This window comes from Pristis pectinata, chromosome 10 (assembly GCF_009764475.1).
Source record: "Pristis pectinata isolate sPriPec2 chromosome 10, sPriPec2.1.pri, whole genome shotgun sequence".
Classification (NCBI taxonomy): domain Eukaryota; kingdom Metazoa; phylum Chordata; class Chondrichthyes; order Rhinopristiformes; family Pristidae; genus Pristis; species Pristis pectinata.
The window spans coordinates 53,624,303-53,640,357 of NC_067414.1; the positions used below are offsets into that span (position 1 = coordinate 53,624,303).

Here is a 16,055-nt window from a genome sequence, read left to right on the forward strand (position 1 = left end):
ATAAAGAAATCTTACCTAAATGAAAACAAGTTCTGAAGGAAAGGTAACCTGAAAAATTATTTAACATCCATCCTGCAATTGGAATGTAATTGAAGACAGCAAAATTAACAGCACAACACAATCCTAGAAAGGATGAAAGACGACATCAGTAAATCTGAATGAACACCACATCAAGCCACATACTGAATTACCAGTTAGTTTTCTTTGAAAACCTAACATCATATTCATCATCAAAAGAAGAAGCACTGACAATTGTTTGGATAATATGGAGATCATAATCAAGCTGTAGAAACACCTGACTGAGAAACAGGGCAAATACAAGCACCTGAAACCAAAGGTCTGACTGAAGACAAAATTATCATTCTTGGTTTTGTCATTGCTGCCAGGAGTAAATGGTCAGAAATTAACAACCAATTGTTATCTTTCTTAAAGACTAAATACTTCAAATCATTTTCCACCTAAACACCAGCTAAGCTACCAACTCTTTCATAGAACATAAGAACACTGCAGCAAAGTACAGGCCCTTCGGCCCACTATGTAGTGCCGATGTTTTATCCTGCTCTAAGATCTATCTAACCCTTCCCTCTCACATAGCCCCCCCATTTCTCTATCATACATATGTCTATCTAAGAGTCTCTTAAATGTCCTTAATGTAACTGCCCCCACCCTCTGCAGGCAGTGCGTTCCACACACCCACCACTCTGTGTAAAAAACTTACCCCTGACATCCCCCTTATATCTTCTTCGATCACCTTAGAATTATGTCCCCTCATGTTAGCCATTGTCGCCCTGGGAAAAAGTCTCTGACTGTCCACTCAATCTATGCCTCTTATCTTGTACACCTCTATCAAGTCACCTCTCATCTACGTTCTCTCCAAAGAGAAAAGGCCTAGCTCACTCAACCTATCCTCATAAGACGTGCTCTCCAATCCAGGCAACATCCTGGTAAATCTCCTCTGCATTCTCTCTAAAGCTTCCACATCCTTCCTATGAGATGACCAGAACTGAACACAATACTCTAAGTGTGGTCTAACCAGAGTTCTATAGAGCTGCAACATCACCTTGTGGCTCTTGAACTCAATAACCCGACTAATGAAGGCCAACACACCATACGCCTTCTTAACAACCCTATCGGCAACCTTGAGGGATCTATGGACGTGGACCCCAAGATCCCTCTGTTCCGCCACACTGCTAAGAGTCCTGCCATGAAGCTTGTATTCTGCCTTCAAATTCAAAATATGCAGGATTGAGCTCAGTGAAATACTGAGGTTTGTACAGAAGATTACAGATGTGAAACCTTATTTGTTTCTCCACAGATACTGTTTCACTTGCTGGGCTGAGAAGTGGCAGATGGAGTTCAACCTGGCTAAGTATAAAGTGATACACATATTTTGAGTGGGAGCTATATTGATAAGATACTCTAAGCTCAGGCACAGAGACTCACCTCTTTTCCAAGGTCCCGCTCCAAATGTGCTCAAATTTTGATTTCAAAATATGCCCCGTACAATTTCTCTTGCTTAAAATCTAAGTGCATTTCCTTCACTGAACTCCAATACACCAATAACTGCATCAAACATTGAATTGCATAGCAAGGCAAACAAATATGCATGATGACAGTGCTGCTTCTGGCTGATCTACCAACTCTTCATTCTCCCACCTTTCTACCTTGTGATAATTGCACTGTGACTCACCAACAAGGTCCTGTCTGTAGACTCAGAACTTTATTGAATAGGAAATATAGGGAAAATGTTGGAAATGTTCAGCAAGTGAAATAGTATCGGTGGAGAAACAGATAAGGTTTCATGTCTGTAATCTTCTGTACAAACCCCTGAATATTTCCACCTTTTTTTAAAAAAAATATTTCAGATATCCATCATCAATAATATTTTCCCTTATTTAATGAAAATGCAGCTTCTGGGAACACAAACAATATCAATACATGCTGAGGCCAGATTATAAAAAAGTGATCCTTATTTTTTCACTTTCTAAAGCTAAACTATATTGAACTTGAGTTGGTAAAATTTACACACCTGCTGAGTATTTACAGAATTTTCTGTTTTATGGGGATAGAGTTAGTACTAATCATAACATGACTACAAGTGAAATATTTCAATTTTATTTCCATTTTCTGCCTACATTCCAGCATCACATTTCTCAAAGAGGAACTTCACAGAAGTTAAATTAGATCTGAATAGATGTCAAAATGAATTGAGGCCTGTTAATTTTCTGATCTGTTCAAACGTGAGCCAAAACGTCAATGACCAAGGTGCCTGAAATAGAAATTACAATCAAATCAACTTAATAATATCCTTTCCACACAAACTTTTTTTTTAAAAAGAGAGAATGTTTAGGCATTACATAAGCACTTGAATATTTACCATTCTTGCCCAAGTTGGCAGAAATCCTTTGTACAATGACAATAATCCCTCTCTCTTTATCGTCTGCTTCAGGCAATCGTATGTGGATACGTACAGTAAACCTCTAATAACAGAAAGCACAAAATAAATAAGTAGAGAAGATCTCCCGGAGTCAATTAATAAAGGAAAATCAAATTACTTTTAAAAAGAGTATGAGTACAAAGCCCATTAACTTTATTTTGGTGAACAATGTACAGATGCATTTAAAAGGGATGCAAACACTTTGTGTGTCCATCTTAACGGTTTTATTTGGCCACACAAAACAGTGGATAGATTGCTACACTAAAAATGCACTTTTAGAGATTCTGTGCTAAGATAAAAAAATTGATTTTTCCAGCTTTGTGGTGACAAAAATATAAAAATATATGTGGTGATAAAAGTTGCTTTTTTATTGCACATTATTCAAAAGTATATGCCTCAATATAATGTAGGTGTTGAGGAATGACTAACACCCATGTTGTCAGCTGCCCATATTATGAGTAAATTTACTTAATTTCCATGTTGGTGGGGAGTGGGACATCATGAGGCACGTTATATCAAGGTTGCATTTTATTTGTTCTCTTGAAAACAAAGGATTTGCCTATAATAACCAGAGGTGCACATTAAAAGGGAAACAGGTATTTTCTTCTTAATTTGATGAACTTGACAGCAACCTATTTTCCAAGGAGATATGAGAGACTACAGCCCGGAAGGTAGAGACAAGAGGCTGGAAGGTGATAAGTGGAACCAAATAAGGGAGGAATGATGGGCAGATGGAACTAGATGGCAGAGGGGATAGGAAGGATAGGCCAAGGGAGAAGAAACCCAGGTGAATAGGTGTGTGGGTGATGGGCAGATGGAACCAGGTGGGGAAGTGTCGTGAATCTAGGAGTGGGAAGCAGGAGTCGAGTGGAAAATGTGAACAAAGGGAGAGAGAACCAAGATGGGCTGGTAGGAGTGGGAAAGGAACGCTGGGGGGTGTGGGTTACCTTAAATTTGAAAATTCAGTGTTCATACTATTGGGCTGCAGTGGAATATGAGGTGTTGTTCATCTTGTTTGCGTTTGCCCTCACCATGGTAGTGGAGAAGGACGAGGACAGACAGGTCGATGTGAGAATGGGAAGGGGAATTGAAATGGCCTGCAACTGGAAGCTCAAGATGGCCTTTGCAGATAGAACACAGGTGCTCTGCAGAACAGTCCCTTTGTCTTGCCGATATAGAGGAGGACACATTGCGAAAATCAAATGCGGTAGACAAGGTTGGAGGAAGTGCACATAAAACTCTGAGTTAGGGCTTTCCACATGTCTACAGAATGGACAACAAACCATAGTACTTTACTTCATAATAGTACACACAATTGTGCCTTTATTTAAGAAGGGTAGCAAAGAAAAGCCTGGGAACTATAGATCAGTAAGCCTAACATCTGTGGTGTGGTAGGTAAATTATTGGAGGAGATTCTGAGGGATAGGATATACACACATTTGGAAAGACAAGGGTTGATTAGGGATAGTCAGCATGGTTTTGTGCATGGAAGATCATGTCTCACGAATCTGAGATTTTGAAGAAGTAACCAAGAAGGTCAATAAGGGTAGGGCGACAAGCATAGTCTATATAGACTTCAGCAAGGCCTTTAATAAGGTTCCACATGGTAGTGCTGAGCCCATTGCTTTTTGTCATCTATATCAATGACTTGGATGAGAACGTACAAGGCACGGTTAGTAAGTTTGCAGATGACACTAAAATAGGTGATATTGCAGACAGTGGAGAAGGTTATTAAGAATTACAGCTGAATTTTGATCAGCTGGGTAAGTGGGTTAAGGAATGGCAAATGGAGTTTCATTCAGTTAAGTGCGAGGTAATGCAATTTAGGAAGTCAAACAAGGGTAGGAAACATTGGCGTGCTGGTCTTCATCAGCCAGGGCACTGAGTACACGAGTTGGGATGTTATGTTGCAGTTGTACGTTGGTGAGGCTGCACTTAAGAGAACTGTGTTCGGTTTTGGTCCCTGCTATGGGAAAGATGCCATCAAGCTGGAAAGAGTGCAGGAAAACTTCACAAGTGTGATACTGGGACTGAAGGGACTGGGTTACAGGGAGAGATTGGGCAGGCTAGGACTTTATTCCTTGGAGCGATGGAGACTGAGGAGTGATCTTATAGAGGTGTATAAAGTCATGAGGGGCATAGATAGGGTGAATGCACACAGTCTTTTCCCCAGGGTTGGGGAATCAAGAACTAGAGGGCATAGATTTGACGTGAGAGGGGATAGATTTAAAAGGGACCCGAAGGATAATTTCTTCACGCAGAGGGTGGTACATATATGGAATGAGCTGCCAAAGGAAGTGATTGAGGCGGGTACAATACCAACATTTAAAAGACATTTGGATAGGTACGTGGATAAGAAAGGTTCAGAGGGATATGGGTCAAATGCAGGCAAATGGAATTAGCTTGGAAGGGCATCTTGGTTGGCATGGGCGAGTTGGGTTAAAGGGCCTCTTTCCATGCTGTACAACTCCATGACCCTATGTAGTGAAGCATTCATAATCGCATTTCAAAGTTTTATGGTAAGTGCATAAATCATAAGCAAATTCGTGTTTTTTTTTACATCACCTGATCCTCAAAGATTCTTTCCCACAAATAATCATTTAAAACGTTCCAAATCTGATTGCCACTTGTCTACAGTAGAAAGACATTTGCATCCGAACAGAAATTAAATTTAATCACACTAACCTTCCTTGTTTATCTCTTGTCTGATTCATGATTCTGGTTTTAATGACATCTGCAGGGGTTCCCATGGTAGCAGCAACTAGTCCTGCACAAATGCTGAGTAGAAGGTTTTAATAATACATTTAGTACAGATTTTAATATTTCATGGCAAAGAAAACTGAAATAGAAATTTAGGACTTTCACACTGTCATTTTCCATTTGTTTTATATTACTTTAAAATTACCAATTAACGTTCAGTGCAGGAAGGGAAATGGCATCAGATGATTTAACACAAAACAAAGAGAAATATCTGTACTAAGGAAAATTACCGGTGTTTGTGACAATAACTGACAGAAGAATCAGGACTGAACCAAATGTGCAAGACCTGTGATTATCAGTTAAGATTAAATGGCTTATTATTTAAAAAATGCCCATTTTAGATATCTTTTGAAATAATCAAGAAACACTACTTCAACCCAGCTTGATTGATGAACTTGTAGAACAACCCAGATTGCTAGCTGTACATTGCGTAAAGGTGAATAAAATGATGGGATAATTTCTATAGCCATTTGAAATAGGGAAAGGCTGTCAATATACAAACATACATATGAATTAGGAGCAGGAATAGGCCACTTGTGACCCGAGCCTGCTAAGCCATTTAATAAAAACACAGCTGATCTGACTGCAATCTCAAGTCTGCATTTCCATTTATCTGTGGTAACCTTTCACCCCTTTGCTGATCAAGGATCCATCTACTTCTCCCTTAAAAATTACTCAAAGACTCTGCTTCCACTGGTCTACGAGGAAGAGAGTTCCAAAGACTCAAAACCCTTGGCAAGAAAAAAATGACACAGCTGTCTTAAGTGGCGACCCCTTATTTTTAAGTATCGACCCCTAGTTCTACATTGTCCCACAAGAAGAAATATCTCCACATTTGCCCTGGCAAAACCCTCTGGAGCTTATGTTGCAATCAAATACTCTCTCTCACTCTTCTAAAATCCAGCAGATACAAGCTTTGTCTATCCAAGGTACCTTCTGAAGACAACCAGCCCATTCCAGCTATTAGTCTAGTACACCTTCTTTGAAATGCTTCCAGCACATTTATATCTTCCTTTAAATAAAGAGAAGAATACTCCAGATGTGGTCTCATTGCTCTATATAATTGAACTGTAGCCTCCATACCATTGAATTGAAGTCCCCAGAAATAAATGCAAACATTCCGTTAGCTTTCCTAATTACTTGTTGGACCCGCATACTGGCCTTTTGCAAATTATGCAGAGAGGTGCCCAGTTCCCTCTGCATCTCAGAGCTCTGTAATCTCTCACCATTTTTAAAAATTATTTCCTACCAAAGTAAACAATTTCACATTTTCCCACATTATAATCCATTTGCCCGGTTGTTGCCCATCCCTTAACCTATCTGTATCTCTTTGTGATCTCCTCATGTCCTCTTCACAACTTACTTTCCTACCTATCATTGTTTTAGCAACGATACTAAAGTAGCTTAATTCAAGGCACTTACATAAATTGCAAAAAGTTAAACTCCATGGAAGCTACAAGGCATCCTAATGACAGCATCGAAAGAAAATGCTCAAATATCAGGGTTTTCATAATATACCTTTTTCCCTTAGTTTTCAACCATAAATGAGCACCGACCACAACTAGGCAAGTATCTACTTGCAAAAAAGGTATGCAGTAAATGGGCTCTTGATTCAAAATATCAGAAAGAAATAAACTCTTAACTTATAAAGTAAAACCCTATAAATTTGGCAGATTTTGATGGTACCGGACTGGCAGATTTTCCAGACTATAGGATGTTGTTCCCCTTAATAATCCAACAGACTCTTGCTTCACTTCTTTTTTTGAAAAGACTTTACAGAGTAGCATAATAAATTTTCCAATGAACCCAGTAAGCTTAAGTAAGCACAGGAACCAAGGCTCTATTAAGTCAAGGAGAGCACAGAAGTCAGCACTGTTTGAGTTACTTGCTGAACCATTGGTATTTCTCATGAATGGGATTGCAGGTTGGAGTTTTAGTGTAGTAGTATAACTGTATAAAGGTGGTTAATTATGATAGAGTCAGTACCTTGATAAACCGTGGCATAAGCTACCATCCTTCAGAGCTGTGTTTCGCAATAAGAAGTGCTTCACCGTGTCATAGGTAGTTAGATCTAAAAAGAAAGCCACATTAAAGTAGCATAGAAAAATCAAATGAAAAATGAACACAAGGAGTTATATGGTAAAGAATTAACTAAAATGATGAAGATGCTTCACTTTCTAAGAGATCAGACATTTATTTGTTGTTGCATGATACCAATTTAATGAAAATGGATCTATGAAATCAATTTTATTGGCACTTAAATACTGGCAGCAATTTCACAAATAGAATAAATAATGAATATATCACTTGTGTGTTACACCAAAAACAGTGCAAGGTTTTTATCCTGCCTAAACTAAGCTGAAAGAGAAGAAAATACATTTCTACATTTGGAATTTTTTTTCTCCTTTCTTGCCAAGAAGTGGATGAGGTAGGAGTCCATTGTCACCAGACAGAAATCCTTTTTGTAAGAACTTAGTCTGAGAATATGGCAGCTCATTCAATCGTTAACTGTGCGTTTCTGTGTTCAATGTCCAGGCACTTTTCATTGGGGATCATTATAACGACCACAAGCAAAAATCCTGGGTAATTTTTATTCTTCTTAAGCCTCCATGAATTTCTGTCACTGCTATCCAACATGAGCACAGATCAGGGAGCTCTGGTCTGTTTGGCTTATACCACACAACAATTCCTTAGAAGCACCTGAAGAGATTGATTTCCAGTTCATCAATAAATTAGTTTCAGTGATATAGCTTCTGTTCATGACAGAAGAAAATTCCATTGATGGTAGCAAGTTAAATATGACAGGAACAAGTTGAGTGATTTAAACTCTACAGAACTCTTTGTTCAATACTGTATTTCTGATTTCATTTAAAAAAAAACAAAATTCCAAATCTGGATTTACATTCCCTATCACTTAAAGTTTTGGACTTGACCTTTTGCATGTAATTTATTTTTATAATTCTAGCTCATGATAAATAATAGCCTTCTACCTCTTCCGGAATTAAATTTCCTAATAATTCAATTTGCAATATATACTTGTTGCAGAGATCCAACGTAAATGAAAAACTTATGAAAGTTTGCCACTAACAATACTCCATTTTCTCCAAAAATACTGGAACACTTTGATATAATGGCATCAGGTGAACAGGCCACAACACAGCCCACCTTTATCTCAAATAGTCTAAACACAGCAATATAATCTGAAGGTAATTTGAATTCAAATTGGTGTACAGATTCTGGCAAAGTAGAGCAGCTTCATTCCCATCTGATCAACTATTTCCACAAACATTATGAACCACATAGCAATTGAGAAAACATTATTTCACCCCTGCTGCGGCAGGTCAAGTTAAAATCAGTCCTGCTTGGATGAAAAGTGTGAAGAAACTGAACTACAAGCTCGTACAAAATACCTTCATTTTACAAACTGGACTCGGAGATTCTGGGTTGTGAATTTTTTTTCTCTCTGCTGAAGACATTCGAAAGGAGTGATTTTGAAAAAAAATTCCCAAGGAGATTTACCAGACTGTTCTTTATAATCATACACAAGATAAGAATTTGGAAACACAAGTTTATGTTAAACTATAACATCTGTGAAGTATCAGCATCTGCAAAACTTGCACAAAATTATCGCCTAGAAAGTAACCTCTGGCCTTGCTGTTAATCATAGCTTGTTTACGTAGCATTTTAATTAACATACAGTAGAATTCTGGGTTAGCCTCAGCACATTCCATCTGTACCTTTCAAACTATCAATGTCAACTTTGACAGAAGTCTTTCAGCTTTATGGCAATTATATTGTTATCATATTTAATACTTAAGCAAAAATGCATTTCTCAGATTACCTCCCAGACTGACTAAGGCAGCTCTCTGCACATTTGGTATCCAACCCGCCCACAATCCTCGGATTCCACCTTCGGACAAAATTTTCACAAAAGCATGGTAGACCCCATGGATTCTAGAAACAAGATTATTCATTACTGAGGTCTTCAAACTGAAACAGCAGAAAAGAAACAAATTCAAAATCTATGACCATTCACTGAAGTACATCAAATGGAATTACTCTGATACCTCCAAATCCTTTTCTACGTATCAACTCAAATATCCTGTCCTTTTCTTTATTCATTCAAATGATATTGATTTTAGTGCCCATCCCTTATTGAATTGTTGTGGTCCTTGTGGTGAAGGTACACCCATGGTGCTGTTGGTAGGGTTCTGGAATTTAGACCAGCAACAATGAAGGAATGCTCATTTATTTCCAAGTCAGGTTGGTGTGTGACTTGCAAGAAACTCGCAGATGGAAGTGTTCCAATTCATCCATTGCCCTTGTCCTTCTAGACTGAAGTGGTACGAGTATTGGTGGTTTCAAAGAAGGCAAGGCAAGTTGCTGTAGAGCATTTTGTGGATGGAGTACACTGCAGCCACTGTACTGGTGGAGGGGAGAGTGAATTCAATGTTTGTGTTATCTTAAGGACCTCATTCCCAGCCCCTCTGACTTTCTACTCCAGCAGCCTCAGTTTTCCAAATTTATCCTGATAACTAAAGATACTTAAAATGAGTACCAACCAAGTACTTCAATCTGGGGTCTTTTGCATGATCTTAATATCCTCGCCATACACAAATGCAGAGAGTATTCTCAATGCCAATGACCAAGGTCTGGTAGACTCATTTGTAGATACTGAGCATATTTGAGTTTTCCAGTTTCAAAACGATAGAATTTTTTGAATAAGATTATCAAAATATATGGAGTCAAGGCAGCATGATATAAATGAATGGCATAGTAGCCTCAAAGGCTGCATGGATTGACTCCTCCTGTTCCTAAAGTGCAAGTCATTTATTAAATTCACAAAAACACATGATGTAACAATACGTCTTACCTTGGAAGCTTTCCTTCAAGCCTTCTTCTCCCTTCCATCTGCATCTGAACTTTCACCAGATCTGTTGGGCTGGCAAAAAATTGACCAATGGCACCAGATGTCATTCCTCCTAGCACAGCTTTCCTGCCCAAAAGTAGATACAAGTAAAGCACACAATTGGGATTTAATAGTCTTAATCTATCAGTATATTTTTCCATTGGGATTCTTGCCTCTTCATCATTTCAGCAAAACTTGCTGAATTGTGAAAGAGTTTGACAGGCTAAATAAGATGGAAAAAGCCAATGGACACTCAGCTCCCTATTCACATCTTTTCAATACCACCAAAAAGCATTTTAAATGTTTAAACACATGGTCCCTGAGTCACAATGCCAGGAACAAATTTTCTAAAACTTACTTTACTTGAATATGTTACCTTTATCATTTAGTTTAAGCCTTTCTCTGCTTCCCTTCAATTTCTCCCATCCTATACATATTGTTCTGTTTATCAGACTGTATTTTTTCACTTCAGTATTCAGTTGTAAAACATCAAGCTTCATTGCCAGAAATGTTGACTTGAAAGAGTAGCAAATTTGGTCTATAGCAAGGAAATCAAAGTCTGTTATAAATTTTACTAGCTTTTGGCCTGATTTTGCTGCAGCAAGGTATCTAATGCTGAATAACACCCATTACTTTGACACAGATCTTTATTGATGAGAGCTAATAAGGTAGCAGTGAAGAAAACACTGTGCCTGGAACCCAAATGAACAGGGCAACCAAATGATTGATTTAAGAATCAATCAGATTGCAGAGTTGTGAAATTAATAGTGCAGGAATCGAGAAGCAAGTGTACTTTAGACATGGTGAATTCAATGTCAAATCAAGTGCAAAAAAGAAATAAAACCCAGATTAAAAAGAGTGAAAGTGCAAAGGAAGCATTAAAGTTCATTTTTAAAAAAAAATTATGTTTTTAAAATCTCTAAGTATTCATTCCCGAAAGAATGAGGCACAGCATTTGTAGCAGTTAACTTTCAGTATAACAGAGATTAAGCAGCGATTAACACTTAATAGGTCTTAAAAAGAGTAGTTGGGCTGAAATAGGAAAGACTTAATTTTCTGGGGGAGTCGAGTTTATATCTGCCAATATAAATATAGCAGCCTCAGAGTGTTCACTGCTTTTCACTGGTTAGCTAAACAACAAATATGCTGCTTTTGTGAAATCAATGATGAAATGCCACAACCTGCCAGCAAATTTATGCCCATATCTTCCCTCCACCCGCTCTCTGCCTGAAGGTGTCATACTGAATCTGCATAGATTACAAGGGGCACACTATTTTGACAGCAAAATGCTTGCTCTCTATTGTTATCTACCTGCAGTATATTTGAATTTCTTTTGAAAAACGTATTTAATGTTAATCTATTATGCTTAATGTTTTTTATATCCTGTGCAGTCTTTCACACTTACACTTACTCACTCACACACAGATACTCTGATCTAACTGAGCTTCCCTTAAGACTCAGACCAGGGCCAAAAGGATGATGAACCAATCTCAAAATGTCAGAAGTATACTGTTGTGTACATCAATGAAGCAAGCTACAGCAGAAAGAAAGCAGCCGGAAATGAATTACAATGTAATTGTTATTCATTGCAGGAAACATGCAGATTCTAAGTTGATGACAAACTTCTGGCAACTGACCAAAATATTGAAAAAATCCTTTTCCTTCATCCTTGCATTTTTGACGTTTGTATAAAACAGTACAGCACAGTACAGGCCCTTCGGGCCACAATGTTGTGCCGACCTATATGAACCTACTCCATGATCAATCTAACCCTTCTCTCCTACACAGCCCATAACCCTCCATTTTTCTTACATCCATGTGCCTGAGTCTTTTATATGTTTCTATTGTATCAGCTTCTACCACCACCCCCAGCAGGTAGTTCCAGGCACCCACCAGTCTCTGTAAAAAAACCTACCCCTGACATCTCCCCTAAACTTTCCTCCTCTGACCTTAAACTGATGTCCTCTGGTATTGGTCATTGCCACCCTGGGGAAAGGGTGCTGGCTGTCCACTTTTTTTCTTAGTTGACATAAAGATCTTTTGTAAGTATAAAGGATACTTATAAAATATCTTTATGTCAACTAAGAAAATAAGCAAATCAAGCTGATAATTTCATAACAATCCTTCACACTTACCACAAAGGAAAGTAGCCATCATCATTCTTCTTAAGTAGTGAATCACGAAGCTGTTCATATGTGACCATCCGTACACCTGAATACACTGGTATGCAACACAGGGAAATGAAAGGATATCAGCAAGAATAAAGGTCATGTTCAGAATGCAATCACAAAAAGTGCAAATTATACCAATTTTTCTTTTTGCTTTCCACACATCGTATTTTTATAAAGAGAGCATAAAATAAAATAAAAATATTTATGGCCCCGACTCAGCTCCTATTGGCTCACTAGGGCTCATAACTTTTGAAGTTGACAGGATGGTGGACAACCTGCTGACGAGTCTTTACTAATTTTCAACCAAAGGTTACAAGGCACAGAACATTGCTTCCTTTATCCTAACAGATGTTTATGTTATAACAGGCATGTATGTCTATATAGACAATTGATACATGCACCATCCCTCATCACAGCAGCTGGGATCAGGATCAACTGTGGGAGAATTTGTCACCATAGTGGTGGCACAGACAGTACAGCACTGCCTCACAGCTCCAGAGACCTTGGTTCAATCCTGACCACTAGTGCAGTCTGTATGAAGTTTTATACCCTTCTCCGTGACCATGTTGCATTTCTCTCACAACCCCAAAAATGTGCAGGTTGTAGGTTAATTGGCCTCCATAAAATTAACTGTGGTATGCAAATGAGTGGTAGAACTGGGAGGTGAGGGTGGTGGGGAAAACGATCAATGTAAAGTGTGGAGAATAAAATGGGTTAGGGTAAGATTCATGTAAAAAATGAGGTGCCTGATTATTTGGTGCAGATGTGTGGGCCAAAGGTCCTAGTTCCATGCAAAATCACTCCATAACTCTATGACATCCTATAGTCCATTGCGCTGGATGTAAACAATCAATCTTGCTACCGTAACTATTGGCTTGATGTCATAGGACAGATTTTAACTTGCACTGCTTAATTTAACTGTCAAGTATTCATTGATTCCTTTTAGTTAATCTTACATCAAGCTTATTTTCCTCACCGGATGCACAAACCACCTAATACCTAAAATGTCATTATTTTGCATCTAAGCTGCTATTTTTACAGAAAATCTGACTTTCTGAGAGAAAAAGGCTTAATATCATGCTTCTTCTGCAATGGCGTAGCAAATAATGTCACAGGTGAAGAAATTAACATGCACTCAACATTTCTAACCGCTATGTATAATCTAAGAAGAACTTGTATATTAAGTAAATGGAACAGGAATGGTGCAACACTGAATTAAAATTTCAATTACCTAACGATTAAAACACTACAAAATAAAAAGTGTTCCATCTAGTAAGATAATCACCTATATGTCTGTAGATGGCAGGTGTGACACCTTGCCACAACTTAAACAGGCCCTCCTCTTTAACTATTTCCAATTGCCTGTCTGTATCATTCCCCTGTAAGGCTTCGATGTTTTATGAAGTCGGTCAGCAGCTTCCCCTTGAATTTGAAGTCTGTTTTAGTCAAATCAAGTGGAAAGGTTACTAAGAACAAAAAAGGTATATTACAAATCAAATAATATTAAATATTATTTGGTTTAAACATTCTCCAAAATGTAATCCTGGATCTGTACACTTCACAGAAATATTATCAAATATTCGGGCGCCTCTGCTTTACATTTGTGAGCTAAATGTTTATTTAACATGTATCTAGCAATATCCATAACACATCTAAATAGTTATGCATGTCACTCCCAGTATCTACGTATATTAGCACTGCCAAACTTACAATTGAATCTTGTATCAAGGTCACTACTTAACAAAAAGCAAATAAACACTCCTCTCTTTAATACTCCAATACCTCTCACAAGTGTTCAGGCCTTTATTTTAATCCAAGTATCCTTTATATTCCCTTGATTATTAGTTTTAAGTATTTTCTGAAACTTGAATTTCTTACTCTTCCAAATATACAACTCATTTTCAAAAGTCTACATGTTTGTTGACAATATTTCTGGTCTACGTGGGTTTTCTTTTACAGTGGAGTTTATTTAGACAGTTTTCAACAAATTTGCTCAGGTTTGTTTGTTTTCCCCTTACTGAACTTATCCAACTGTTTGACCATAACAACGAATCGCTCCTTCCCCAAGAAGTGTTGGCAGGGTGAGGAAAATCGAACTAATTTAGTTGCAATTAATCGGCCCAGCTGAATTGTTAATAAAATACATCATATCAAAATGCAAACGGAGAACTTTTGAACACTGGCAATTGCGTGCAAAAGGCCAAAATGTACCACCTGTTTCTGCCACAGTGGCGGCGCAGGCCGTCCAGCACGAACTTGGCTGGTAGGGACTGCCTGAGCCAGGCTGGTTGTTGCCCACCGCCCTGCGGGCTCATGGCACTTGGACGGCCCGGGGGCACAGACACAGTGGACCAACCTGAAATAAACCAAAGCAGGAAATTAATAGTGCACATGCATGTTATGACGCAAAAAAAATGGCTACACGCCGTCTCCAGAAAACAAAATGCAGCCTGCAGATCGGCGTTAGAGAAGTGCGGCGAGTCCACGGTGCAAGGGTGCAGCGGTCCACTTTGGCAGCCGCAGGGGAACCAGGCTACAGACTGGGAGGGAGACAGAGCCGTGAGGAACCGGGCCGCCGAGAGGGAGACAGAGTCGTGATGAACCGGGCCGCCGAGAGGGAGACAGAGTCGTGAGGAAACCGGGCCGCCGAGAGGGAGACAGAGTCGTGAGGAACCGGGCCGCCGAGAGGGAGAGAGACAGAGCGTGAGGAACCGGGCCGCCGAGAGGGAGAGAGGACAGAGCCGTGAGGAACCGGGCCGCCGAGAGGGAGAGAGACAGAGCCGTGAGGAACCGGGCCGCCGAGAGGGAGAGAGACAGAGCCGTGAGGAACCAGGCCGCCGGACCGGGAGGGAGACAGAGCTGCCGACTGCACAAAACCAGCCCTGTTCTCGGCTCAACTCTGTCGATACAAACAGGGCAAGTGCAAGGTCTGTTCAGTGGGCGCCTGCTCTCACCGAGTCATCGACAAGGGCTGCAAATCTTACATAATTCAACGAGGGGCTATTCATTGGGTTAAAGATATTCAAACGACAAAGTTCAGGTGGTTGCAAAACTGAAAGCAACAAAGGCATGATACCTACAAAGTTTTTAGGTGTGTGTGAGTACTTGGGCTTTTAAAATTTAGTTATTTTAAAAAAAAGCTTTAATTATTTTGGATTTTGTTTGAAGGTCAGCCATTCATTCTATTCAACGTTTTTGACAGGCAGCTAGGGAGGCATGGATGAGTCAAGCTTTAATTTATTCAGTATTCTGTAAATGGTGACCTTGGTACAAATTCTGGGGATCCATCCTCCTACCGTTCACAGACACATGGCCCTGTCACCTCACTATTGATCAGGCTGATTCGGGAGAGCGAAGACATCAGGGATTTGCACAAGGCCAAGCCTTTTATTGTAGCCAGCGGCAAACACAGTTACTCACTGCTGACCACAAAATCTGGACCTTTGATTCCCAAGATCTGCGTCCCTCAATCCACCCCAAGTCCATTGCTTGTTGCTTTCTCTTAAGTCATCCACTCTTCCTGAGCTTCCTATAATACAAACTCCTAGATCTCAGGCAAGCGAAAATTGAGGGGGCAAAGAAGCCAATTGCTGATTGAATACACCATTTAAAGCAGCAGAACTTGAAATATGAATCCTGACATAAGTCTGAATAAAATAACAGGCAACTTAATGCAGATCAAACAAACTTTTCTTCATTGCTACAAGCAAAGGTAGTCAATAGGAGTAAAGATTCTAAACTGAGGTAACACCAATTGTTCTAGACTGGGAAATGATTC

General features: G+C 39.2%; 1 protein-coding gene across 1 annotated transcript; it reads right to left on the reverse strand.

Annotated features, from left to right (window-relative positions):
• Nucleotides 1-2,130: 2,130 nt before the first annotated feature.
• Nucleotides 2,131-15,638, reverse strand: slc25a27 (solute carrier family 25 member 27). Its single transcript, XM_052024927.1, is given in 12 exon segments — nt 2,131-2,269; nt 2,378-2,480; nt 5,123-5,215; nt 7,184-7,268; nt 9,039-9,151; nt 10,071-10,193; nt 12,242-12,326; nt 13,563-13,635; nt 13,638-13,717; nt 13,720-13,743; nt 14,492-14,580; nt 15,574-15,638. Coding segments are annotated over 12 exon segments (1,005 nt in total). The 3' UTR covers nt 2,131-2,197.
• Between the last annotated feature and the right edge of the window lie 417 nt (nt 15,639-16,055).